Source organism: Cibotium barometz, chromosome 13 (genome assembly GCF_041138505.1).
Source record: "Cibotium barometz isolate CiBa-2024 chromosome 13, ASM4113850v1, whole genome shotgun sequence".
NCBI lineage: Eukaryota > Viridiplantae > Streptophyta > Polypodiopsida > Cyatheales > Cibotiaceae > Cibotium > Cibotium barometz.
The window spans coordinates 43,856,423-43,883,065 of NC_141058.1; the positions used below are offsets into that span (position 1 = coordinate 43,856,423).

Consider the following 26,643-nt stretch of genomic DNA (forward strand, 5'->3'; position numbering starts at 1 on the left):
GTAGCATCCGTGAAACATCGTGATCTGAGGACGCTCTATGCATTACCAATCTCCCGGGAATAAATCTAGTGTGTAGAAGGGAGCTACATACATAACTGCCAGGGTGACTAGGGTGTGAAAAAGCCAACCCTTCATCTTCGGCTCCTGAAAAATGCGCCTACAAACACTGCCTCTCCAATAGGGCTGGAGTTGCATATCCTCTAGTGAGTCTATCCGGTCTCATAGAGAAGCGTGGACTAGTGAAGGTAGCTCTACGATAAACATATGAGTGCACCACCTCAACCCTGCCACCCATGTAGGTGATCTCTGTACGGTCTGCAACTAGGTAGGAGGTATGGAAGGCCATAACCTTGGTTTTCCCAAGGTTGACTGAGAGCCCCCTCTGTGTGCAAAAACCTTGTAAAGCATCCATGTGCTTCTGTAGCCCCTCCTCAGAATCTACTATGAGTACAATATCATCAACATATAAAAGGATTGAAACAAGAATACCTCCTCAAGAAGCTCCTCTGCCTCCGGCTGTGTCAATGAAGTCTTTGATCTCATCTATGTAAAGTCCAAAGAGGGTCGGAGATAGTGGGCATCCTTGTTTCACTCCAATGGTGCTAGAGACCTCCTCAAAGAGTCCTCCCGGGCATCACACGCTGCCAATAACTGACTCATATAAGGCAATGATGTCAAATGGGACCCCAAGATGCTGTAAGCACTGTAGAAGACGGGCCCAAGGCATTGTATCAAAAGCTTTGTGGAAGTCCACAAAGTAGCAAGTCGGCGGCCATCAACCTTGCTAGATGATAGCCCAAAGCGTAAATATCTAATCCGACGTGGAGAAGGTCCACTTGAATCTTGCCTGCCCTGGTGCCATTTATCCCTCTCTCTCTACCAATGTGATGAGATCAGGCTCAAGTATAGATCCTAGAGGTTGGCCAAGATATGGTCGATCATGATGGTTTTGTAGTTATTAGGATCCATGGGGTCTCTGCCTTATGGATAGGTGTAGTAGTGTGTGATGACGAAGTGGGGGGAAAGCCCTCTGAGAGAGAGAGAGAGAGAGAGAGAGAGAGAGAGAGAGAGAGAGAGAGAGTCATATTAACGTCTCCAAAAGACCGAATGGGTCTATGAGACCAAAAAGAAGTACAATGAATCCATGAGAATATTGAATCATGGAAAATTGAAGAGAGAGAGAGAGAGAGAGAGAGAGAGAGAGAGAGAGAGAGAGAGAGAGCATCTACTAAAGATCCAATGGGCCTATGAGACCAAAGTGATACAATAATCTCCATGGCATATCTCATCATGGAGAAAAATAAAATAGAAACAAATGATAACCATCTCCGTGGAGTGATACAAAATCGTCCATGGGAAACTCATCATGGAATATGAGGAACATGAAACATGAGAGGAGCATCAGTCCCCCAATAGATGGTATAGCAGCACTCCAAAATATCAAGCATGGGACTGATGAAAATCGCCGAGACGTCTCTCTCAGCTACATCACGTGGAAAGGTAGCTCAATGGCGATAGAGCATGTCCTAGATCTAGAGCTGATGAGGGGATCATGGCTGACGTCAGAGGGGGGGGGGGATGCTGGAATGCTCTGAGGTAACTCTTCTCAGCTGAGATGGGTCCATGGGATCCGCTGTATGGGCGTCCTCCTCTTGGGTTCAGAAGAAGGTGGTGATGGATGACTCGCGAGGGAGGGATCGGGTGGTCGGGCTGAAGCTCTCTCAAGGAAGTGTCCTTGCGTCTGCAGAGCTCGAGCAAGAAGAGCGCTAGGCAACGCTGGTCCAGAAGTCAATGATCTTGGAGAGTGGGCCATACCCCTCATGGAACAGATAGTGAAACCTCCCATAGATCTCATAGTAGACTGGGCAGTGACACATGTAATGCTCCTCTGTCTCAACCTCTATGTGGCATAATCCGCAAATCCTTTCGTGTGTGGGTCTCTATATGAGCTCCTTGGCTTTGAAGACGCGCTCACCTCTTCCTATCTCCACTGTGAGCGGTGGGATGAAGCCCGTATCTGGCCAATCCCAATCCGCATGGTATGGGATGGGACGTGTGAACACTCGGGTAGCCCGGTTGTTGGATAAATCGATCCCCAGTGAGCCTGAGGAAGTGATCTCTATAGAAGTGCATCTTCAATGAGAGCTTCGAAGGTGTGATCTATGTGCAATGGGTGTAGAGGCTAAGAGGATCTAATTGGGTAATCGGGTTGGTGTGCATCTTCGGGTTGGGGGCATGTTGGAATGCTCTGAGGTAACTCTTCTCAGCCGAGGTGGGTCCATGGGATCCGCTGTATGGGCGTCCTCCTCTTGGGTTCAGAAGAAGGTGGTGATGGATGACTCGCGAGGGAGGGATCGGGTGGTCGGGCTGAAGCTCTCTCAAGGAAGTGTCCCTGTGTCTGCAGAGCTCGAGCAAGAAGAACGCTAGGCAACGTTGGTCCAGAAGTCAATGATCTTGGAGAGTGGGCCATACCCCTCATGGAACAGATAGTGAAACCCCCCACAGATCTCATAATAGACTGGGCAGCGACACATTTAATGCTCCTCTGTCTCAACCTCTATGTGGCATAATCCACAAATCCTTTCGTGTGTGGGTCTCTATATGAGGTCCTTGGCTTTGAAGACATGCTCACCTCTTCCTATCTCCACTGTGAGCGGTGGGATGAAGCCCGTATCTAGCCAATCCCAATCCGCATGGTATGGGATGGGACGTGTGAACACTCACGTAGCCCGGTTGTTGGATAAATCGATCCCCAGTGAGCTTGAGGAAGTGATCTCTATAGAAGTGCATCTTCAATGAGAGCTTCGAAGGTGTGATCTATGTGCAATGGGTGTAGAGGCTAAGAGGATCTAACTGGGTAATCGGGTTGGTGTGCATCTTCGGGTTGGGGGCATGCTGGAATGCTCTGAGGTAACTCTTCTCAGCCGAGGTGGGTCCATGGGATCCGCTGTATGGGCGGCGTCCTCTTGGGTTCAGAAGAAGGTGGTGATGGATGACTCGCGAGGGAGGGATCGGGTGGTCGGGCTGAAGCTCTCTCAAGGAAGTGTCCCTGCGTCTGCAGAGCTCGAGCAAGAAGAGCGCTAGGCAACGCTGGTCCAGAAGTCAATGATCTTGGAGAGTGGGCCATACCCCTCATGGAACAGATAGTGAAACCTCCCACAGATCTCATAGTAGACTGGGCAGCGACACATTTAATGCTCCTCTGTCTCAACCTCTTTTTTTTTTTTTTTTTTTTCCCGGAAAAAAGATCCTTCTATTAGTTAATGAGAAAACGCCATATGGCTACAAAGCTCACCTCGCAAGGAGGGATAAAACACAATGAACACCTGAGCTCCCCCCCGTGGCTGGCCGCTCTCTGGGGGGGGCTACCTAGTAATACATGAAGGAGGTGAGAAAAGCCAAACTGGCGGCCGATAGTGCCAAATGACATCCTCGTCCCTCGCGGTGAGGAAAGGGCCAGGCTACCAAGTGCGGAGGAAAGCCTTGCGGCGCCCTCTCATGCGATCCGAGTCTCCCTGGAGTTTCCCCCAGTGTCCTCTCAAGGTGTGGATGATGTCCACCCAGAGGGCCTGTATGACCTCCGCCGGTGGAGTCGTCTGGTGGTCAATGGCCTCCCTGCATCGGGCTCTCCATATGTGCCAGGCCGTCATGCTGCTGATCAACTCCCATCTCTGCCCGACCCCCTCCTGAGAGGCTGCCGAGGAGAAGTCTGGCGTCGGAACCACCGCCATCGCCCTGTCAGAGACCTGGATGGTCACACTGCCAGGAGCGTCCTCATATCCAAGTGCAGGGCCGCTATCCGTGGCCCAAGCTACCGCACCCCATGTCACCAACATCTCCCCTGGAGAACCTGCAAAAACCATCCTGAGAGCGCGCTGCCAGACCTGCTGTGCCTGTGGGCAATCCCATAAGCAGTGCCGCTGTGACTCCTGTGCATGATCGCACCGAGGGCAGGACGCTGGGTGTCTACCAAAAGCAAGCCAAGCCCCCACAGCCAATCCTCTATGCGCTGTGAGCCAGAGAAAAAGTGTCACCTTCCGGGGACGGAAGCTGGCCCAAAGGCGCTGCCAGAAGTCCCTAAGAAAGGCAGGGGAGAGCCCTTGTCGCCGCCAATGCTCGGCCGCTGCCGGGGTGCTCTCTATCCTGTGTCTCTGAATCCGCCGCCCCAGCCTCGCTGTGTACTGAAAAAAGGGAATGGCAGGGCTGGTAGGGGCCGAGTAGGGATCTCGCCAAAACCACTCCCCTGGGTCCCACTGAAGGCGAACAAGAGGCTTGCTGTCCCAAGCCCAGCGTCTCCAAGAACAATCCTCCCCTATCGAGGCCGGTGAGGGGTCTACATACCACTGTCTCTGATGAAAGCCGACCACCCGAACCCTCTGAAGGATACAACCCTGGAACCCATCCAAATCTAGTCGTGACCTCTGAAGCTGGCCACCCTCTCCCACCTCGAAAGTGAGTGGGGCGACTCTCTCCGCTGTGCCGCAGACCGCTAGGAGGATCTCATGCCGAGTAAAGACACCCATCCACTGTGGAGGTGAAGGGTCCTGTACTGGGGTCCTCCACTCCCGGGGGATGGCCGCCTCAATATCCTGTCTCATCAACTCTCTGCCCCTCATCCCACTGAGTCTCCTCTCCTGAGCCTCTGGAGGCAGCTGCTGAAAACATATCCAGTCGTCTAGGGACTGGGCTGGGCCGGAGCTCAACGGGCCCCACGACACGTGAGACCGCGAGCCAACCATATGGCCACTGGGGAGACGAATCAAGGGGTTCCAGATCAATGGCTGCCTCAGGCGCTCCTCATCGGTGCCCGGGGGAGTCTGGACCTCTGTCTCAACCTCTATGTGGCATAATCCGCAAATCCTTTCATGTGTGTGTCTCTATATGAGCTCCTTGGCTTTGAAGACGTGCTCACCTCTTCCTATCTCCACTGTGAGCGGTGGGATGAAGCCCGTATCTGGCCAATCCCAATCCGCATGGTATGGGATGGGACGTGTGAACACTCAGGTAGCCCGGTTGTTGGATAAATCGATCCCCAGTGAGCCTGAGGAAGTGATCTCTATAGAAGTGCATCTTCAATGAGAGCTTCGAAGGTGTGATCTATGTGCAATGGGTGTAGAGGCTAAGAGGATCTAACTGGGTAATCGGGTTGGTGTGCATCTTCGGTGAGAGCTTTGAAGGTGTGATCCATGTGCAATGGATGTACAGGCTGAGAAGATCTAATCAGATAATCCACTTGGTGTTTTTATGAGAGAGCTAGAGAAAACGGGAGTTTAGATTGTTTAGAGAGAGAGAGAGAGAGAGAGAGAGAGAGAGAGAGAGAGAGAGAGAGATTAAGCGTCTACTAAAGCCCAATGGGCCTATGAGACCAACGTGATAGATTCTAACAGCTCCACGTCAAATAATGTTTTCTTGTTTTCTTGTAATGCAGTGCAGAATAGCACCTGGAAAGGTGATATTGTTGGCTACAAGTTAATCTTGGATCCACAAAGAGAGAGAGAGAGAGACAGAGAGAGAGAGAGAGAGAGAGAGAGAGAGAAAAGAAAGAAAGAAAGAAAGATTTTATTAACGTCTTCCAAAAGACCGAACTCGGCCTATGAGACAAATCGGAGTACCTGTATGGGGTATCCTCTGTCATCCCAACAAAATGAAAAAGTACTGAACTAAAAAGCTGAATCTGGGTGTGCAATAAGTACAATGAGTGGTGAAGGGCATGGAGCTCTACTACTAGGAGAATGTAAAGCTATACGCATGGAGTATACAATCATGATATGCAGCCTAGCTAGCTCCATCCTGTACCATACTGGGGGTATAAGATGGTATACATCAATGAAGGGGGTGTCCACAGCTCCCTGGTGTGATGTAACTCTAAGCTGACCAATAGCCACTCGGGAGCCGTGTGGTAAAAAGCCCTCCATGTATCTAGGCCTCTCTATAAATCCATCATCAGTGATACTCATGAAGTGATCTCTGTAGTATAGCATCTTCGGTGGAAGAGGCTGTGTAGGCGATGGTATACATCAGTGAAGGGGGTGTCCACAGCTCCCTGGTGTGATGTAACTCTAAGCTGACCAATAGCCACTCGGGAGCCGTGTGGTAAAAAGCCCTCCATGTATCTAGGCCTCTCTATAAATCCATCATCAGTGATACTCATGAAGTGATCTCTGTAGTATAGCATCTTCGGTGGAAGAGGCTGTGTAGGCGATATCCATGTCTCTCGTGTATAGAGCTGCCATAGATCCTGTCTCAATACTTTGTTCCTCTCACTATGAGAGAGACGGATATGTGGTGCATCCCTGTCATACTAGAATGGTGGTAGATGATCCATGTCTAGGCCATGCTGTGAGAACCAATGTGTGACCTGTGCATACCATGATCCTCTGTCTCCTGCCTCAGCCAGCTGTCTAGATGCCTCAAAAGCTCTGTATGACAATCTGTCCTGTGGCATCTCTCTGAATCTGTCTAGCAGGCATATAGTCTGAAATATGGCCTCTACCATCATAGGAGGCGCAGCAAACTTTGCTCGGATAATGTCATGAGGTACTGACGGTTTGCTGCGTATCATGCGTGCCATCATGAGGGCCTGTGGTCTCTCTATCTGTGTCCACCAATGGGTAGCAAGGCCAGGCGCCCATACCGCTGCTCCATACATCAATGCCGGTGTGACTAATGTGTCAAATAGCCATCCCTTCGTCCGAGGCTCCTGAAAATGCACCTAGTGGCACTGTCTCTCTAGCATAGCCAATGCTGCATATCCCCATGTCAATCTAGCTCTGGCTGCTGAACCCATGGTGAAGCGTGTGGCTGCTGCAGAGAAGGTAACCCCTAGGTACACGTATGATGTCACCACCTCCACCTGGCGTCCTGCGAGAGTGAATGTCAGCTGACTCCTGCCCTGTTTCGATGTATGAAAGACCATAACCTTGGTTTTCCCAAGGTTCACAGTAAGACCCCTCTGTGTGCAGAAATCATCGAGTGCATGTAGATGCTGCTGTAGACCACCTGGAGACTCAGACACTAATACAATATCATCAGCATAGAGCATAATATGTACTGAGGTACCTGCTAAATCAACTCCATCTCCGCCTCCCCGTGTAATGAAGTCAGCCACCTCATCAATGTATAACCCAAATAGCGTGGGGGAAAGTGGGCATCCTTGCTTCACACCAATGGTGCTAGCAATAATCTCGGACATACCTCCTGGACATCTGACTCGCCCAAAAACCTGCTCATATAATGCATAGATGCCCCATGTCATATCTGCTGGTATGTCAAGAGACTACAGGCGCTGAAATAGCCTCTCTCGTGGTACTGTGTCAAATGCCTTGCGGAAATCCACAAAGCAGCAATAGAGCTTTCTCTTCCTCACTCTAGCCTGATCAATCATACATCTCAAAGTGAATACATGGTCAGTGGTAGAGAAAGCTCTCTTGAAGCCTGCCTACCCTGATGAGCGTAAACCTGCTCGCTCAGCATATAAGCTAAGCTCTTGCTCCAGCACTGCACCATAGAGTTTGGCACAGTACCACGAGAGAGAGAGAGAGAAGCTTTTAATGTCGAAGGAACAATCCCAAGAGACCGAAACGATCTATCTGACGGGAAGTGAGATTCGAACACAGGACGTGTTGAATATCAACTCCATGAACTAACCACTTCTGCTACTTTTGGGTGGCAAAAGGGTTAGCCCATTTTTGTTTATTTACCCACACACACAATGAGAGAAGCTTTTAACATTGTAGGAACAATCCCAGGAGACTGAAACGATCTATCCAATGGGAAGTGAGATTCGAACACAGGACGTGTTGAATATAAACTCCATGAACGTTACCACTTCTGCCACATTTGGGCGGCAGAAGGGTTAGCCCATTTTTGTTTATTTACCCACACCCGATGAGAGAGAGAGAGAGCTGTAAATTCAAAGAGATCCGCTCAATTGATGTTTTCTTCTAATGCACTACAGAACAGCACATGAAAAGGGGATACCCTTGGCGATAATTAATATCGGATCCACAAGAGCTGATGATTTGGCTTCTTTAAAGATCGAATGTCGCAGTGGAGAGGTATTTCAATCAAGGTTATGTCATTATTGAATTAGCTTAAGTGTTGAACTTTGTGTTTGATCACTCCTTTTTGCAAAGAATTAATTTTTCTTTCTAAAGGCCATGTAATAACAATTGTCTGTATGCTTTTTTTTTGCACGCAAGAGACTTTTATTAAGTATGAAAGAATCAATACAAAATCATGGAATGTAAGGTAATCGCAGCCAATCAGGGGTGCAGTGATGCCAAGAGAGTCGAGTGGGAGTCGAAGAGAAGATACCCATGATCCCACTCCCTCACGAAGAAAATGTGCTTTTCTTGCACTGATTTAGAAGGTCCTTGTATACACGCCCAGGTGGCCATAACGGTATGAATCATCTCCCCAAATGGTACAAATGGATCGAGTGTCATACATGTGGGTGCCCTCGATCGCCTCGGTATATCTAGCCCTCCAAATGTTCCAGGCAGTGATGCTGGCAATAATCTGCCAGGTGATATCAAGTCTCCCAAGGGATGGTGTGACATGTGACCAAGGAATAACCTGAAGTGTGCAACTCTGGGCCATCCCTGTGGATCATGATGGCAAAGTCATGGGAGTTTTCTTTTATTTTTTCCTCCAAGGAAAAAAATCTTCCATGAATAAAAAGTGGTAAAACATCTGCTCAGAAGCAGATAACAACCCTCAAAAGAGGTAGAATGTACAAAGTTGAGCTTGCTCTATGGCTGGCCACTCTCAGAGAGAGACTACATCCTTGAAGCTGGGGGGAAGAGCCATGCTAGGGCGTGTAGTGCTATACAGTACCATCATTGCTTCAATAGAAAGGATTCCCTGCTGCAAATGTGGTGAGGAAGACTGCTTGATGCTGTTGGATTATCTTTGAATCACCTTGTAGATGCTCACTGGACCCGGAGGGTGTGGATGATTTCACCTAAATGAAGTGGACAGTGTCCACCAGGGAGGGAGATTTCCCTGCGCTCCATAGTCTTATGCTGTAGCATACTCGCCAGATGCTAGGGTGCTATGTTATTTACAAACTCCCACCGCTGATGTGTGGATGTTAGTGGAATAATGGGGGGCAGTGACCTGGGTTCGATAGTCATAGTGTGTGGTCCGTGTCATCCTCCTTGTAGAGAAGCATCGGCAATGGTTTCTCAAGTAAGAAAGCAAACCACCACTTCGTCCATCGTAAAAATGCAAAGAATCTGCCACCAAACATGTGTTTTCAGGAAATCCCAAAGGTAATGGTGTTTGCACTCCTGGGGGCGCCACATCTGGCGGGGGAGCTAACTATTGACGCTAGGTAAACCTTCTGTAGGCAACCAGCCAAAATAAAATAGAAAACTTCCACAGATGGAAGCTGTTCCAAAACCTCTTCCAAAAGACGGGAGAGGATGTTGGAAGAGATACCATGGACTCTCCAATGCCGGGCAGTGGCAGGTGCGCCCCCCCGCCCCATGTAGCTTGATCCTTTGTCCAAGGTGGGCTAAGGAAGAGAAAAAGGGAAAACTTGGGTGTGGAGTTTCCAGTGCCTCTCTCCAGGGCTCCATTATAGTCGGGCCAAGGGTGGTTATCCGACAACAAGAGCCCTGAGGTGGGATCGTTTGCAGCATCGAGTGGATGGGTCATTTGCCACTCCTGCCCACAGACTCCTCGGAGGGGGTCTTTGTAGACTGAAGGTGACTCAACTCGCCGTCCACAAAGGCGAAGGGGAGAGGCCTTTGTGGAGGCCGAAGACCAAGAGGAGGATGTTATGGTGGGAAAAGATTGCCACCCAGACTGGAAAGAGGGAGGAGAGCATTTCACGCACCTGAAGTCTGGTGAGGCGCTTGACTAGAACTGTGATGGTAGTTGTGAGAAATGGAGCCAAGATTTGAGAGTCTGAGCTAGTTCAGATCCCAGCTCATAACAAGCACTGGTTTCAGGTGGCCCAAGCTTGAAGAAGGCTCGCTACAAATGTGATCTTGAAGGAGGTGTCAAACTTGCGGAGAAGCCCCTTGGTGAAGATCCATTGAGTGTTGTGGAACAGGGTAAAGCGACAGAACAGACCTGGGGATGAGGCTACACAGGCTTTTTTTGGGGGTGGGTGAGAGAACAGCGCGAGAAGGCCATAAGGGGCAGGCAACATGTGCATGGGTGAGGGGAGGGGTGCTGGGGTCTTGCATGCTACAGGGGAGGATGGGCGTTGCACAGGAGGAAAGGGGCCAGTGTTTGCACTTGCTAGCAGGGAAGATGCTGGTCATGTCTTGGCATCTACAAGAAATGTAGGGCCTAGGTAGGGTAGGGCACCTTGATTTTTCTGCTTTATCAGGCAGGACATGCCATTGTAGATCCAAAGATTAAGACCATGGCACTACTCTAAGATTTTGTGTTTCATGGTTTATAGGTGGGGAACCTTGAAAAGCTATGTTTTCAAGATGGAGCATTGTACACTTCAAAGCAAGTACTTGCATATGTGTGTGTGTGTGTGCAGGGATGCCATAGAGGCCTATACTGCATGCCTAACCCATACCTCCGGCTTGCTTCTGGGAAGGAGATAACATATCCTTCATCATTGACCACATCCACCACGAAACATACACTCCTTTTGTGATAGGAAGAAATCTTTCCGTGGTTCAAGAAGGCATAACGGACCATGAAACAGCCTACTCCAATGTATGCTTTCCAGGTGCATGGTGTTTCCAACATCTGGTGATCTTCCATGCCATTCTAGTTTCTCTGATAGCGATTTCCAGTCCATGAGTAACCTAGAGCTGAAGGGGCAGCCTGGAATTTTCCCTGTAAAGTGCCCGAAAATCACTTCCCAGTAGACAGGGATCCATGCACCAATGTGGCATTTTGGACACATTCCTATGGATCAATACACCTACTTCCAACGCTTGTTGAGACAGTCTCTACAGGGCTGTCGAAACTTGCAACAAATAGACGACCAGCAATACATGGCCTTCTTTGATTGTTTCTAGGCAGTCAGTGTCATGGGCCCTATATAGGGACCTCAGTTGTATCATGATGTTTTGTTTGTGGGTTTTGTGGGTTTTCACCTCGCAACGAGGTTTCCCACCGCTAATATAAGAATTACTAAAAAAAAGTGTGTGCAAGGAAGGTCTCCATGCTTCCAGGCAAAAATAGTGCATTACAAGAGTCAAAAGAACAAATGGTACTTGGACATAAACAAAAACACAACTTGCAGAGGCTTCCATGATTAATTTTCTCGCACTTTCGCTGCCCCTCTCCCACTTTGAAGAGAGGCTCTTGATGCTCGAGAACTTTTCTTACATCAGGTTGTGCCTATCATTACATGTCAAGAGGGTGACAATATGGATGAGCCCTTCATGGATGTAGAACTGGATGATGCTTTAAAAGGCTTGGGTAAATCAAAGTCTCGAGGCTGGGATGGTTTGACAGTGGAGTTCTTTCAAGCATTCTGGGATATTTTGAGATTGCCAGTTTTGCTTATGGTGAATCACTGTTGGAATGTGCCATCCTCATGGATTGAAGGCTTGCTGAAATTACTACCCAAAAAACAGCTTTGTGAAACCATATCAAATTGGCGTCCTATCTCTCTAATGCCAGTCATATATAAGTTGGTTACGAAGATGCTTGTTAATAGAATAAAAGGTGTCTTACATGCAGGTTTGCATCCTGCGCAATATGGATTTGTCCCTTGAAGACAAATCACTGACAATATAGCAAATGTGTATATTGGCATTGAATATGCCAAGTATACGGATCAGGATGTTCTTATTACGCAGGTGGACATAGCTAAGGCTTTTGACACTGTACAATGGGAGTTTGTAGCTCAAGTTATGGACAGAATGGGATTTGGGCCTAAAATTAAAAATGTCATCTTTTGGCTTATAAGTGCATTTTGGGTGGAGAACTTTCAGCCTCGTGGTATCTTGGGAAATTTGTTCGCCAAGGTTGTCCACTTAGTGCACTTTTGTATGCCATTACGAATGCTCCTTTACATGGACAGACTGACACGAGATGGACAGCTGCATGGTCTTTTTATGGCTGATGGTACATAATTTGTGGCAGAGGCATATGCTGATGACTCCTTTTTTCCCAAGAATATAGAGGTGGATGTTAAAACTCTCGTGAAAGCATTGTCCCTCTATGGTTTGGTTGCAGGATTATATGTAAATTTTCAAAAATCAAAGTTGCTTCCTTTGAAAGATTATGATTGGCATCAACTTTTGTGGCCGGGTCAGATCATTCTGCCTAAAGACATACTTAGGCATCTTGGTTATCCCATTGGTTGGGAATTGTCTTTGAAGATGAAACTCAATGGCTGATGGCAAAATTGCACTCTAAAATCAAATATTGGAAATTATCTACATGGCCTTTACATGTGCGATTGCGTATAGTACAATCGATAATCGTAGTATGTCCAGTTCTATCTTCCTCTCTTACCTTGGTCGAGCAAACAAATCATGTTTAAAGCAATGGAATGCCTGTGGAAAACCAAGGCAGATAGAAAAGCTTTACGTTTGTTAAGGCAAGACCTTATCTGTTCGCCCAAAATGCATGACGGGCTCAATGTCCTTAACATTCATTATCATATGCTGGCAAGTGAAGCCACTCTTCTACCTGCATTTATAGAGCAAGTCAAGCCATGGGCACGCATGCTAGGAGTTCTATGCTCTAACATGCAAACAGATGCATAATTGATTATGATGATATAAACTTTGGGCATTTTCGTGGTCGTATTCTAGGCTCTCCATATTCGACTGCTCTCATTTGAGATTGGCAATTTATACTATGTCACTTGCAATGCAGGCAGGCCTCCAAATCAAGGAAACTCGCTACTCTTACAGAGTATTCATTGGAGTAAGGTGTTTGATTCACCGCTTGCCTTGTGTCAACCAAGGAAGGCCTACAATCTTTCTACATTGGGAATTCATCGTGTATGCGATGTTGTGGATGAAAATGGTTATGTGCTTGTCTTTCCACATGCAGTTAGACAATGCAATTAGCCACCAAGGGTGCCCACACACCTGAACTGTCCACCCAAGATGCAACCTCGATTCCACCAATGTGGACTGTCCACTACAAAGCGTGACTGGTGAGTCAACAGAGGCGCCAAGCATGGATCATCAAGTGGAGACGCACCACCACGCAAGGAGGTAAATTGAAGGCTCCAACGGCACTGACTGACACTCCACTACATCTCCAGAGTGTTGAAATATGCAAGTGAATGGGTGTGTGCGGGAACAAGTCCTTAGCAAGAGACTGTAAAAGGGAGTCTGTAATTGAGTGGGTAGCAGTGCAAAGGTGAGAGATATCTACTGATGAGAGAATCAAGGGTAGCATGAGTGAATATAGGGGTGTGGAAAGATTCTAGGAAAAGGTGCCCCCAAATGTAGGGGAGGTGACACAAATCAAGGAGAAATCAGTGGGATTAGATGCTTGGCATCTTGTGGATGTACAACCTATAAATTGAGACATTGGCCTAATGAGAAATTGCTGGTTTTGAGTACCCATGCCTACATTATCGTATTAGATTAATTGTTCACTAATCTCATCTTAATCACATGCTAATTGTTCACTAATCTCATCTTAATCACATGCTAATTATGTTGATTCTTGCATTTGATCCACCATAGCTTATCACATTGCTGCAAATTTAACACAGAGATACCAAAGGCTACACTGCCACCCAAGGCATCCACTAAGGATAGCAAATGCCACCGTCTCGACCTCAAGCATATATGGCCCTCATCCCACCTTAGAGGATATCCTTATCATCGGCGCCATCCTCTCACCTTGAAGGACATCCTTATGCTCTTCCCTCATACCACTTGTACCTGTGTCATCAGTCTTTGAGCAGTGTCGTCCTCTTCACTTGGACCTCTGTTGAGTGAGCACAGCACAGTGAAGGACAATGAGGGACCTGTATAAAGTGTTCTCTGATTAGTGCAAGCGTTATGTTCCTTCCGCAGTCTCGTCTTGTCTCTTTGTGTTGTGTTTGCTATGTAGGGTCTCGTGTGTCGCGTTGTGAGCTTATGTGATACGTTGTGAGCATAGAGGAGGACTCCGGACATATTGTCCAAAGGAGAGCCACCACAGTGTGTACCAGGCAACCAACCCTGCTACACCTATCTAGAGACTCATTTCGGAAATAATGCAGCCCTTTCAGCTTGTCCCATTGCTTGAAGAAACGCATAAAATTCAAGATCCCCACCAATAATCCAATGGTCGGCAAGAGGCATCAATGTAGTGAGAGATTTCCAAAAGGCAATCCTCTCACCTCTATGGTTAGGAGCATAGAGGTTGAGAATACCAATGCGTGTAGTACCCTACATAAGAAGGATCCACTGCGCTCTCATAGGCAAAATGACACCATGTCCAATGATGCAAGGCAAGATCCTTCTTACCAATGCGTGTAGTACCCTACATAAGAAGAATCCACTGCGCCCTCACAGGCAAAATGACACCATGTCCAATGATGCAAGGCAAGATCAAAGCTAAAACAGAGATACAAACACCACCCTTGGTACCAACAACCGGTGACCAAAAGGTGTGTCCCGAGAGAAGCTTGCCTGATCTCCCACACTGACTAGCATCCAGTTTATGTTCTTGCAAGAGCAATATATCCATAGGTCCACCTGTGACTGCACAATGAAGCTGGGTTTTTACAATTTGTTTCCATCGACGTGGAAAAAAACCCCCAAGACCCTGAATGTTGCAAGAGACAATCCTCATAAAGACTCAGAGTAGGAACGACCAGATCTCGTGGTCGACGAAGGACTCCCTTTAGAGGCGGAAGTACGTCTCGCATAGGTAAGGGAGGGAAAATCTGACGGTGTAAACCTTACCTCTCTCTCCCACTCCAGGGAAAAGCCAGGGCTAGTCCTCAGAACTGGAGAGGTACCATGACAATGCGAATGAGCAACATCATCCTCAAGGGTGAAATCATCCTGTAACTGTAATGCAGCATCCTCCTGTGAGGGATTAAGATCATGTGCCTGCAAGGCCTCATCCTCCAAAAAAGGATCAACATCCTGTGAGGCAAGAGCTTGCATAGGGGTTAGGGTGCTCCATAGGGGGTGTGGGTGAAGGGGCAAGTACGGGGGTCCAAGGGTGCCTGCCATCCCTAACCACAACCCAATGCTATGTGGTCTGTTGTGGCAAAGGAGCAGCTGGAGTCTCGGCATCTGCAGAAGGCTTCTGATGGGCAGCCTCCTAGCGTGGCCCCTCGATCTGGGACAATCTCTAGCATTGTGACCCTGTCGACGATAAATCCGACACTGGTCAGGTTTGCCTGCTATCTCCATCCTTTGGCGGAAATGAGATCCGTCAGGTCTCTGAAGCATAACATGATCATCAGTAATCGATGGATCAGGAACAAGCACAAGGACTGGGGGTACACCATCAAGAGTGGCGGGAACGTCTGCGGAAGCTCAGGCGGGAGAGCTCGGGAGGATTGGTACCTCTAGAACTTGGCCAAAGGATGCCCCTATGGAAGCTAAAAGCTTCCAATAGGACCGAGGAAGAGTAGGGAACTGTAGTGAGACCGGGGTAAGGCGTTGATCCTCCACCACTGGATCAAAGCCCACCTGGTACTGAAAGAAGAAAATCTTCCTAGGACCAAGAGGAAAGGGGCTGCTAGAATGAAAGTCCACCTGGAAGAAGCCTTGACCAAGTAAACGAGTATCCTGAAAGTGCACAATCAGCTCCGAAGGGAGAGTTGCTAGAAGCCATTCACGGGCCTGTGAACGAGAGGGGTGGGAACCATAAACTCTCGCAACAAGGGTAGTTTGGACCTCAAGGTCAATGTCGTGCTGAAGAGAGGTGAGCTCGTCTTGTGAAAAATTGACGATTCTCCCGGCCAGTGGGGGTGATGAGAGATTGGCTGCGGCAGAAAAAGCCATAAGACCAATCAAGAAAAGTGGGCGGCTTACTTGAATCATCCAGATAAAATAGCTGCTGGGAAAACGGGAGAGCAGAGGAAGGGGGGCAAAGGTGGGGAGCAGCTGGGGAAGCAAGGGCAAAGGGGCAGGCGGGGGCAGCAGAGGGGGGACTGAAGAAGGCAGGGGGCAGGCAGCAAAGGGGGAGGCGGGGCAGCAAAAGGGGGCAGGCAGGGGGCAGCAGAGGGGCTGACGGGGGCAGCTGAAGGGCAGGCGGGGCAGCAAAAGGGGGGCTGGCGGGGGCAGCAAAAGGGGCAGGCGAAGGCAGGCGGGGGGCAGCAGAGGGGCTAGCGGGGGCAGCTGAAGGACAGGCGGGGACTGAAAGGGTAGCGAAGGGCAGAAGTTGGGCAGGTGAAGGGGGGTTGCGAAGGCAGCAGTTGGGCAGGTGAAGGCAGCAGAGGCAGGCGGGAGCAGCAAAGAAGCAGGCGGAAGCAACAGAGGGCAGGCGGGGGCAGCAGCGCAGGTTCACGTCACTTCAGCACATCGTCTTTGTGTAATCGTGTCTTTCACATTATGATAAGTCACTTGTATGTAAAGGGATTTGCGTGGCTGCCCAACACTTATCTGAATTTAAACAATTTCACAGTGTATGCAAGGAAATAGTTGAGTGTACCTTTTTTAGTTTTCCCCTCTTAGATTAAGCCATAAAAATGGCTACCTTCACACTTCTTTTGTGGCACAGATCTTGTCAAGGGTCTTGGACTGGATCTCTAGGGGTGCCTCATGCAGCAATGGATTCAAGTACACCAAAGTTTTGCCCTGATCATTACCTGTTGTATTCTGTTGAACCTTTGTATTATATATGCTTTGTTAACTCTTAGCCACATCAAGTGTGCATAATGCAGGAATTTAAGCATTTTTAACTCTTATATTTGTGCATGTATTCTTAGATCAATAAGTGGAGCAAAAGTGACAAACAGAAAAATTAGTTGCTTTGGATATGCATGAGGCCTTATTCAAAAAAATCAACAAAACATTGGAGTCAGTCCCGACTACATGCAAATGTCAATGAAGTTGGTTTGAGCTGTCTTATAGCTCATCTTCTCCTACAACTGATAAAAATTAAATTGAGGGTTTCAACCCGAGATTCTCTATTGCAATTCAACCCCCTTGCATTTTGGAATAAGCTTTGGTTAAGATTACTTACATGGAGCTCACATTATGATGGCAAGTCCTTAATTTTTTATATGAGGTTTTTTTTAATGATAGTGTGGCCAATTTATTCATTATTCTAAAGAAAAACTACTACTTGTTTCAAGTGTCCATCATGTTGAGGTGGTGTATGGTTGGGGTGTGCTTATCCAAAAATCAAATTATGCAGGCTTTCTACATTGCAAAAACTTGAAAGTTGCATGCCGTATTATCTTAAGCCAAATCCTTAACATTGTAATCTTTCCTTTCTTACAAATATAAATATGTAAATGTTAGGCATGAGACTTGCATCGTGAATATCCCAGCACCATTTTTGAACATCCTTAGCAAAGTTTTTCTTTGTTAAACCGACATGTCACACTTAGTTTGTCAAACTTTTTGATTGAAAGAAGATTTTAGGGAAATGCATCCATCTCAGGTATCCTAATATGTCAACTACGTGACTAAAGTGGCCTCACTCCTTATAGATTAGAGAATGATTGCCAAAAAAATACATACTAGATTGGAACATAAATTGGATGATAAATAAGATACTTACATTGAAAAAAAGTGGAAAAGGAATAATAGAGAGAGAGAAAGAGAAGAAAGAAAGAAAGCTGTATTAACGCCTACTAGAGGCCAAACTCGATCTATGAGACAAATCAATGTACAATTGTCAATGTCCTTTGGATGTCCAGAAAAAAAAAGGACAATGAAAATGAAATAAAATATGGAAGTGTTGAGCTAGTGGGGGGGTGTGATGGATGGAGCACTACTGCTAGAGGCTCAGTATGCAATCCATATGCGTAGGGTATACAAGAATGCAATGCAGATCTGTCTAGCTCTAACCAGTACCATAATGGGGGTGTAACCTCGGAGCATGATCTTCGAGTGTGAGTGTAAGTGAGCTATCTGTTCCTGGATATGGTGCTGATGTCGAGCCCGTATCTCTCTGTTCTCCCTTTGATGTACTAAGGGAGTCTGGTAGCCTGGTGCTCTCGCTCTCCATCTGACTCGAAGGTCCACAGCGCGCTGAAGTGTAACCCCCTCTTGTGTCATGGTAGGCACTGGGATAGATCTCTGGAAGAAATCAGTGAGCTGGAGTTGTCACCCACCTCTCCCTATGGTATGAGTCTGTAGCAGTGTCTCTCTGTGGCGTTGTGTTTCTGGTAAAAACTGGCCAAATCTACGCCAAATCTACGCTGATCTGCGAACTCCATGATCTGGCAGAGTGAGGGATGTCCACTGAAGATGGTGTATCTCTCTCTAATGACACTATATGCTCTGCATCTGCATACATAATGCTCCTCACTCTCAACCTCCTCTTGGCATAGTCATATCCTCTCTGCTCTGGGGATCCATGCTACGTACCTGCCTCAATCTCAAGCTGGTGTGATGACACTTTGAGTTGGCCAATCGCCACTTGGGCACTGTGAGGCATGTACACATCCATATATCCAGGTCACTAAATGAATCCATCTGTTGAGATACGCATAAAGTGATCTCTGTAGTATAGCATCTTTGGCGGTAGAGGTTGACTGGGTGTAATCCAAGTCTCATGGGTGTATCGTTGCCATAAATCTTGTCGAAGGACTCTGTTCCTCTCACTGTGAGAGCTGGATGTGTGGTGCATGTATATCATACTGGAAAGGTGGCAGGTGATCTATGTGGAGACCATGATGAGTGAGCCACTATATCATCTGTGAATACCATGATCTCCTATCTCCACTCCCTGTGAGCTGCCTGGACACCTCAAAAGCTCTATGTGAGAGTCAATCTGATGGCATATCATGATATCTCTGATCCTCTGTATGAAGCAGATCATCTGGAAGACACCCTCTACTAGCATAGGAGGTGCAGCAAACTCCGCTCGGACAATGTCATGTGGGATGGAGGGTTTGCTACGTGAGAGCATGAGAATCTGAGGCCTCTCTATTTGAGACCATGTGGAGGTGGCGAGCCCAGGTGCCCATACTACTGCAGCATACATCAAAGCAGGGGTAACTAGTGTGTCAAACAACCACCCCTTCGTGCAAGGTTCCTGGAAGTGTGCCTGGTGACATTGTCTCTCTAGCATGGCCAGAGCTGCATACCCTCGTGTGAGTCTATCCCTGGCTGCCTGTGCCATGGTAAATATTCTTGGCGGAGTCACGAATGTAATCCCCAAGTACACATATGAGTCTACCACCTCTACCTGTCCTCCTGCTAGTGTAAAGATGGCATGTCGTCTAACCGGCCCTGAGGTGTGGAAAATCATGACCTTGGTTTTTCCAAGGTTCATTGTAAGTCCCCTCTGTGTGCAGAAGTCATCGAGTGCATGGAGATGATGTTGTAGTCCCATCTGTGACTCAAAGACCAAAATGATATCATCTGCATATAGCATAATGTGGACTGTGGTACTTGAGATGTCTACCCCGTCCCCACCACCGTGAACAATGAAGTCAGCCACCTCATCAATGTAATGCCCAAATAGTGTAGGAGAGAGTGGGCATCCTTGCTTCACACCTATGATGCTAGCAATAACATCAAATAGCCCCTCGGGGTATTGTATGCGCTCGATGACCTTCTCATATAAAGCATAGATGCCCCAGGCCATCTCTAATGGGATTCCCAATGATTGGAGGCGCTGGAAGAGTCTCTCTTGTGGCATCGTGTCAAATGCTTTGAGGAAATCCACAAAGCAACAGTATAATCTCCTCTCCCGTGCCCTAGCCTGATCAATCAAACATCTCAAAGTGAATATATGGTCAATAGTGGAGAAAGAAGCTCCTCGGAATCTAGCCACAGCCCTGGTGCTCGCAGTCCCTCCTTCTCTGCATATGAGCTCAACTCTGCCTCGAGCACTGCACCATAAAGTTTGGCCAATGTATGACCAATCATGATAGTCTCGTAGTTGTTGGGATCTAGCATGTCTCCCGCTTTGTGGAGAGGCATGATGGTGTGCATAGTCCATTCAGCTGGTAGGCCCTCCTAGTCCATTTAGCTGGTAGGCCCTCCACTAGTGCCCTATTAAAGAGGTGAGCAACAAAGGGTGCCAGTGTGTCAGCTGCATAAATAAGATGCTCACTCTGTATACCTGTGTGGTCAACCGATCTCCCATGCTCTGTAACCGGCAGATAGCTCTCTCTACCATCGGGGCGATAAAGAAAGTAGAGGTGGTGGTACGGCAGGGCTCTTGTGGCTGTGGTATGGGCAGTTGCTGAGGGATATGGTAGAGGCTCTTTGCATATGTGTGCCATGTGTGTGGATCCTCAATTGGGGTACGAGGGTGAGGCTCTCTCATCCTGCGCCATGCAGTGGTTGTATATCTGCTCATGTGAGGTGGTACATATCCCAATATTGTGCCGCATCATATGCATGCCTTTTACAGCGTGTGAGGGTCCGTATCTGTTGGCTCGCATGTCTCTGTGTAAAGGTCCCCATTGCTCTCTGGGCACGGAGGTGTCTGTATAGCTCTCTGCACTACTCATCATACCACCGATTCTGGGGTATATTCCCAGATCTATCTGTGTGCAATGTGGGTATGGTGGGGGAAGTTGTGGGTGGTGGCCGTATGTAGTAGAGATGACATCTGAATGGTGAGTGTGTCTAGGGGTGACAGGGGATCCATCTGGAGTAGCCCGTCATATACATGATGATCATATATGTCTGCCAGGTCATGGGTGAAGTAGAAAGTGGTATGCGATGCCTGTGTGGGCTGTGTGGGTGCTAGTGTGGAGCTCGCCAAGAGGTACGTGTGATCCGCACCGATAGGACAGGGGGGATGGTGAAAGATGTCACTGCTTGTGTGGTCTCCATGAACCCCATGATGTAGTCCACTATGCTACCTCCCCCTGACCGTGGAAAGCATGTTAGTGCTCTTGAATCCTGCCACTGTCTCATCTCCTTATAAATAACAAGATGGTGTCGGGCTCCCAACTCAAGTAGGTGATGACCATATCTGGTGTTATCCGGCCCCATGTCCTTTGACACCTTGCAAGCTCCCGTGTCCTCCACCTCTAGTGTGTGCATCACCTCGGGGTGCTCGAAATCATAAATGTCGCACTGTCGGCTCTGTTTCTGTGCATTGAAGTTCCCCATAAGGACTTCCCCTACGTTGGAGTAGTGTATGATCTCATCTAAAAGGGTTGCATATGGTGACTCTCCTAATGGCCCTGTGTCCTCCTCCTCTCTACTCTCCTCCTCTGCTGTCATGACATATCTCAATCCTCTAGGAGAGAAGTAGCATAGAGCAGTGTATAACACCTTGTCTACCGAGAGCTGCAGTCTGATCCACATGTATCTAGCCTCCTGGTCACGTGCTACCACCCATAGGCACCCATGTAGCTCTCGCCTGAAGAGTACCGCTATACCTCCAGATCCTCTCCATGTGCTCTGCCATGTGGTCCCCCTGTGTGTAGACTCCCACTGATAACCCTCTACTTTGTGTAGTCCCCTCTCTAGGCTCTAGTGTGTCTCTGTAAGTAGTATAATGTCCTGTCCCTCCATGACCTCCTCCATCCTCCCAGGATGTGTCCAAAGTGCTCCATTGCAGTTCCAAACTGCTCTGTGTATCTGTGAATCTGGATCCTTCATAGCCAATGTTCCATAGGCCACCTGCCGCGCTAATCGGTGGCCTTGCCATCGATGATGACACGACCATCGCGATAGAATGCTCTCTTGCCCTCTTTCCGGGTGTGTAGGACTCTCGGCATACATGTTTTCCTGTGTTCTATCTGCATCCTCGTAAGGTCGTCATCTCAATAGATGGGATCTCCCTGTAATCCTCGTTGAATCACCCTCTTCCTCATGAAGGTGCCCTCTCCGTCTCCCCTGCAAACTGTAGGATGAGGGCTCGCTTGCCTATTGATTCTATCCCGACTCTCCATGCTTTGGTGAAGGGGGGAGGTTCCTCTTCCCTATAGCCGAGCTTCGTGCATAGAAGCTGTCCATTTTTCTCGGGAGTGGAGTCGGGTGTCTCGGTTACACCTGTGACTCGAATGTTGAGGCGGCGGGCCTGCCTCATCTTCTTCTCTTCAATGGTGGTGTGAATGATTTGGTGTTCTTTCCTTTGAGTCTCCTCCCTCATCTCTTTACGGCACTTCAACCCATCTTGATTGCTTTGCTTCGAGTTTCCCCTTCATGTCTTTTGTGATCTCCTTGGAGATCTCTTCTTTGATGGCTGTGAGAGTGTTGCCATAGATCTCCCCTTCTTCCTTCTCGGTGTTCTTGATGGCTACCAGTTCCACTTTCAATGCACTCACCTCCTCCTTGAATGCCGTGTTCTCTTGTTCAAGTTCCACGACCCGTACTTCGAGGGCCATGATGTGTCGGTGTAACTTGTTCTCCACCTCATTGAGGTTGGAATCGGATGTCTTCTTGTTTTCCTTAATTAGTGCCTTCATTGCTGTCTCGAGGGCCTCGAGCCTCTCTTGGAGACTCGGAGCCATTCTTCAAGATTACTCTGCGGAGCAAGAGAGGGATCGCAGAGAGGGATCGCAGTAGACAAAAAGAGAGTATTTCTGGGTGGCACCGCAAGCAGGCCAACACAATGCAAGCACAGCAACTCCAGGCGTAGCAGCACAGGGGGTGTGCAGCACAAGCAGGGCAGTTCGGGTGGGGATAGGCATAGCACAGCGTGGACATGAGGGCAGCGCCAGGCGTAGCATAACCAGGGTGCGCACTGCGAGAGCAAGGCAGGACCACCAGCGTGTAGCGCGAGCAGGGCAGGACCACCAATGCGTAGCGCGAGAAGGGAGAGCTTGCGCAACGTCACGTCATGGACCAGACGGCTTTCGCGAGTCGGGCAGGACCACCAGCGCGTAGCACGAGCACGGAGAGCTTGCACTACGTCACACCATGGACCAGGCGGCTTTTCGCGAGTAAGGCAGAACCACCAACGCCCCGTGGCGCTAGCAGCGAGCAAGGCAGAACTACCAACGAGAGAGAGAGAGAGAGAGAGAGAGAGAGATTGATGAAATGAAATGTTATATTAACATCTTCAAAAGGCCAAAGTGACCTATGAGACCAAAGTTACAACCATGTGACATCTGATACACTGTCTGGAAAAGAAAAGAAAGAACTGAAGGTAAGTATCTAGCCCTACAATACATCAGTAGTGAGCATCCGGAAGAAGCAACAACTAGGGAGAGTGGGAAGCTAATGCTACTAGTTAAAATGGGGTACATGAGTACATGGATACATGAATACATGAATATGGGGGAGTATAAAAGTGACAGTGAGTACAACAGTATATGGCTACAGTGAGTACAATAGTATATGGCTAGAGTGGTAATCATCCTAGGAGCTCTAGCATGAGTCTCTGCCGGATGGCCTAGATATCTGCCATAGTGACATGCCTAGTTGGATGAGCCCGATGCTTCGCAATGATGCTCTGAATCCTCCGGTGTAGGCATCGTCTCCGATGTGAGGATCCGCAAAAACTCGGGCGTCTGGATCTGCCCAACTGGATAGCTCTCTCAACTAGAGTCCCACAGGGTGTCTGCTGCTTGGCGATCGGCTGTGTGTCCTCCCGGGTAGTCCCTCTAAAGAAGTCAGTAATCTGTCTCTGTGTGGACTCCTTGCCAATCGGGCGTCTGCTCTTGATAATGGACTCTCTGAGCCTGCGGATCTCCATGAGATAAAAACCCAAGCATCTCTGATCACAATAGTCCATGACTCTAGCCAGTGGTCCAAATCCCTCTCTGAAAAGGCAATGGTAGCGTCCTTAAATCTCATAATATGTTGTGCAGTAACAGATGTAGTGCTTCTCCGTCTTTGGCTCTATCCAACAAATCTAACAAATCCTGTCCCCTGGAGGTATGCCTCTAAATTTGCCTGTCTCTATCTCTAATTGATGTGAAGAGGTGCAGATCTGCCCAATGGCACACTTCAATCCATGAGACAGATGGGTATCCATGTAGCTCGGTCTAAGTATAAAGCCATCCTCAGTGGTGTGGAGAAGATGGTCTCTATAGAAAGCCATCTTCGTCCCCAACTCCTGTGAGGGCTCTAGCCATGTCCTCCTAGTGTCCAACTGAATGAGGTCCTATATGATGATTCTACTAATCTTAGAATGTGTCAAGGTGAGAGAGAGAGAGAGAGAGAGAGGCGCTAAATGCATGCATGTGTGCTTGTGTGTGTGTGTGAAGTAAATAATACATAATTTATTAAGAATGGTATTGAAAAATATAATCAATGTTAGTAAATGTGTCATGATGTGTATGTAAGTATGAGTGTGTGCATGTGCAAGCGCGCATAAGCATGCAATGCTTGGACTTCAATTTTCATAAGCCAATTATAGTTGAGACTAATCAAAATACTTATATTGAACATGTATATCCTATAAAGTGAAAACCCTCTATTGTGCATGTATGGTCAATTTTTTCGAACCACCTACATGTACTAACAATGGTTCCATGAATATCCCCACATTTATAGATTAATTTCTCATAATTTTGTAAAAAAATAAAATTATGTTTCAAATCATGTGTTAACATAGCAAACTTGTATGCGGAGTCCTTAGAATCGTATTTTAACAATACGAAACTATGTACGATCAAAATGCATGCAATGTGTAGCTTGTTATTGTGAACATTACTGAACACTTGTACTTCTTTTTCACAAAGCAAAGCTTATTTGGTCTACCCTTTATTATGATAACAATTGTCCTTGAATGTGTCCAACACTTCTTACATAAACAAAAACTAGTCATAAGTAAATGATCATATCCTTGGGTCCTTCTAGCGTTTTGGCATTGCATAGAGAACCTCTCTACATGAAAAGGCGACTCACCAAGAAGAAGATTTAAAAGCCTTGGGATCGGAAGGCAAGATATGTGGAAGTGAGAGAGAGGGGCTTATGATAAAGATCTTGCATGGTTGTGAGAGAGCGATAGATAGGATACATGTCTCTGAAAGAGAGAGCACAATATTTGTTTTTGTCTAATGATTTGACCCATTAAATGACCTCTTATGGGCTTTACATGCTTATCTTCTTTTATGTACATGCATGTGTATGTTTGTATGCGTGAAACTGGTGCTTGTGACGAAAATGAAGGGTGTCTATCTGTAACAAAGAGATAGACTGCTCTGTTTCCTTTTAACGTGTTACCCCATTAATTGCACTCGTGGTTTCCATGCTCGTCTTCTCTTTATGAATGGAAAGGAAGAGTGAGTGCATGCGTATAGAGGGAGCGTAATATTTTCTTAACTTTCACGGATAATGACGAATCATGTTCACACAATGTTGACTCTCTGACATGGAATTTCGCAATGATGGTATTGTGCAATTTATCTTCTTGGGGCTGTGTACATGTCACCTTGCACCTTTTATTATTGACTTATGTACTCTTTTTGGACGTCGAAATGGTAACCACATGCTTAGCTCCTTGACTTGTGTGTGAGCGACATTACGTGCAAGCCAGATGTAAGGACTCTGTATGCTCCGTAATGAAGTTATCTTTCGAGCATATGCCCAATTGCTTACTAATGCCATATTCTTGAGAAAAGTGCTGTGAAGTAGGTCAGGACTCAAGCTTTTGCAAGGCCAGAAAGAGATTGACCTCCCCATTCTCTGCACCAACATAAACCTCGTCCTGTAGTTTTAAGAAATGATAAAAGATCTAGGATTTTTTTAATAAATGATGAAAACCCCAAATATGTACCTTCCTAAGTGTTGTTTGTAGAAGTAATTTATTGACCCCTTTGATAGCTATTGGCTGAGGTGGATGTGTGTTGTTGATGAAGATTATGTGGGCAACACACAAAGTCACCCAGTCAACAACTCGTTGGCTCATTCGAAGAAATGTCTGTAATCCAATAAGGCTACAAGCCACCTAGCGAGATGATTGAGCTAGCGACACACCAACCTTGACGCTAGTAACATTGTTGTTCGGATGAAGCCATTGATGAGAAGATGCTCTCATCTGGTCTATTCTTTTGGAAGTCCAAATGCATCTTCCTAGACAATCCAAAACCCTTTTCAATCACTCACTCATCTAAAATTTGACTTAATCCATCATGCACAAGGAACCTTCGTGCACACATCATGGCGGATGTCGCCACATCTTTTTTCCACCGACGCTTATTCACACGGCCCCAAATAGTCCTTCTTGCCTTGTGCTCTATCCGGCACTAATCCACACATCCATGCCTTATGCCAATTGAATCCAATTATCTAAACCATGCCTTACCAAGGCACTCCAACACCGGATCCCATTCGTGCATGTAGCAGCCTCATACTAACAATTTGCATGCTTGCCTTTGATCTAGTTGTCTTATCTCGTCTTCATTCATTGAGTCTCGTTCTTGCTCCCATTCTGGCGTCTGCACACTCACAAGAGCTACTAGCCTTCCATTTTTGCTCGGCTGCTAGGACTTCGTGAAGATGCCACCGGAGAATCCTCCATCTTTCCCAATCAAATGGGTACCCCAATCACGGTCTATGGAGCCATTCGGATCCATGTACCTAAATGGTGGTCTTCACACTTAGTGGGGATTCAATCCACCATGCTCCACATCTCCCTTCAAGGCACAACACTTGCCTCAATTTGTGCTACTCAAGCGAGATAGAGATGGCCAAAATGTCA

At 47.4% G+C, this 26,643-nt stretch overlaps 1 protein-coding gene across 1 annotated transcript in view; it reads left to right on the plus strand.

Moving 5' to 3' along the window:
* The window catches only part of LOC147632707 (NAD-dependent protein deacylase SRT2-like), a 59,876-nt gene extending 42,690 nt beyond the window's left edge, over nt 1-17,186 (plus strand). The window contains exons 6-8 of the mRNA XM_086807039.1: nt 7,958-8,057; nt 16,627-16,685; nt 16,835-17,186. Of these exons, the coding sequence (XP_086663165.1) occupies nt 7,958-8,057; nt 16,627-16,685; nt 16,835-16,892 (217 nt within the window). The 3' untranslated portion in view covers nt 16,893-17,186. The remainder of the gene's footprint in view (nt 1-7,957; nt 8,058-16,626; nt 16,686-16,834) is intronic.
* Nucleotides 17,187-26,643: the final 9,457 nt, after the last annotated feature.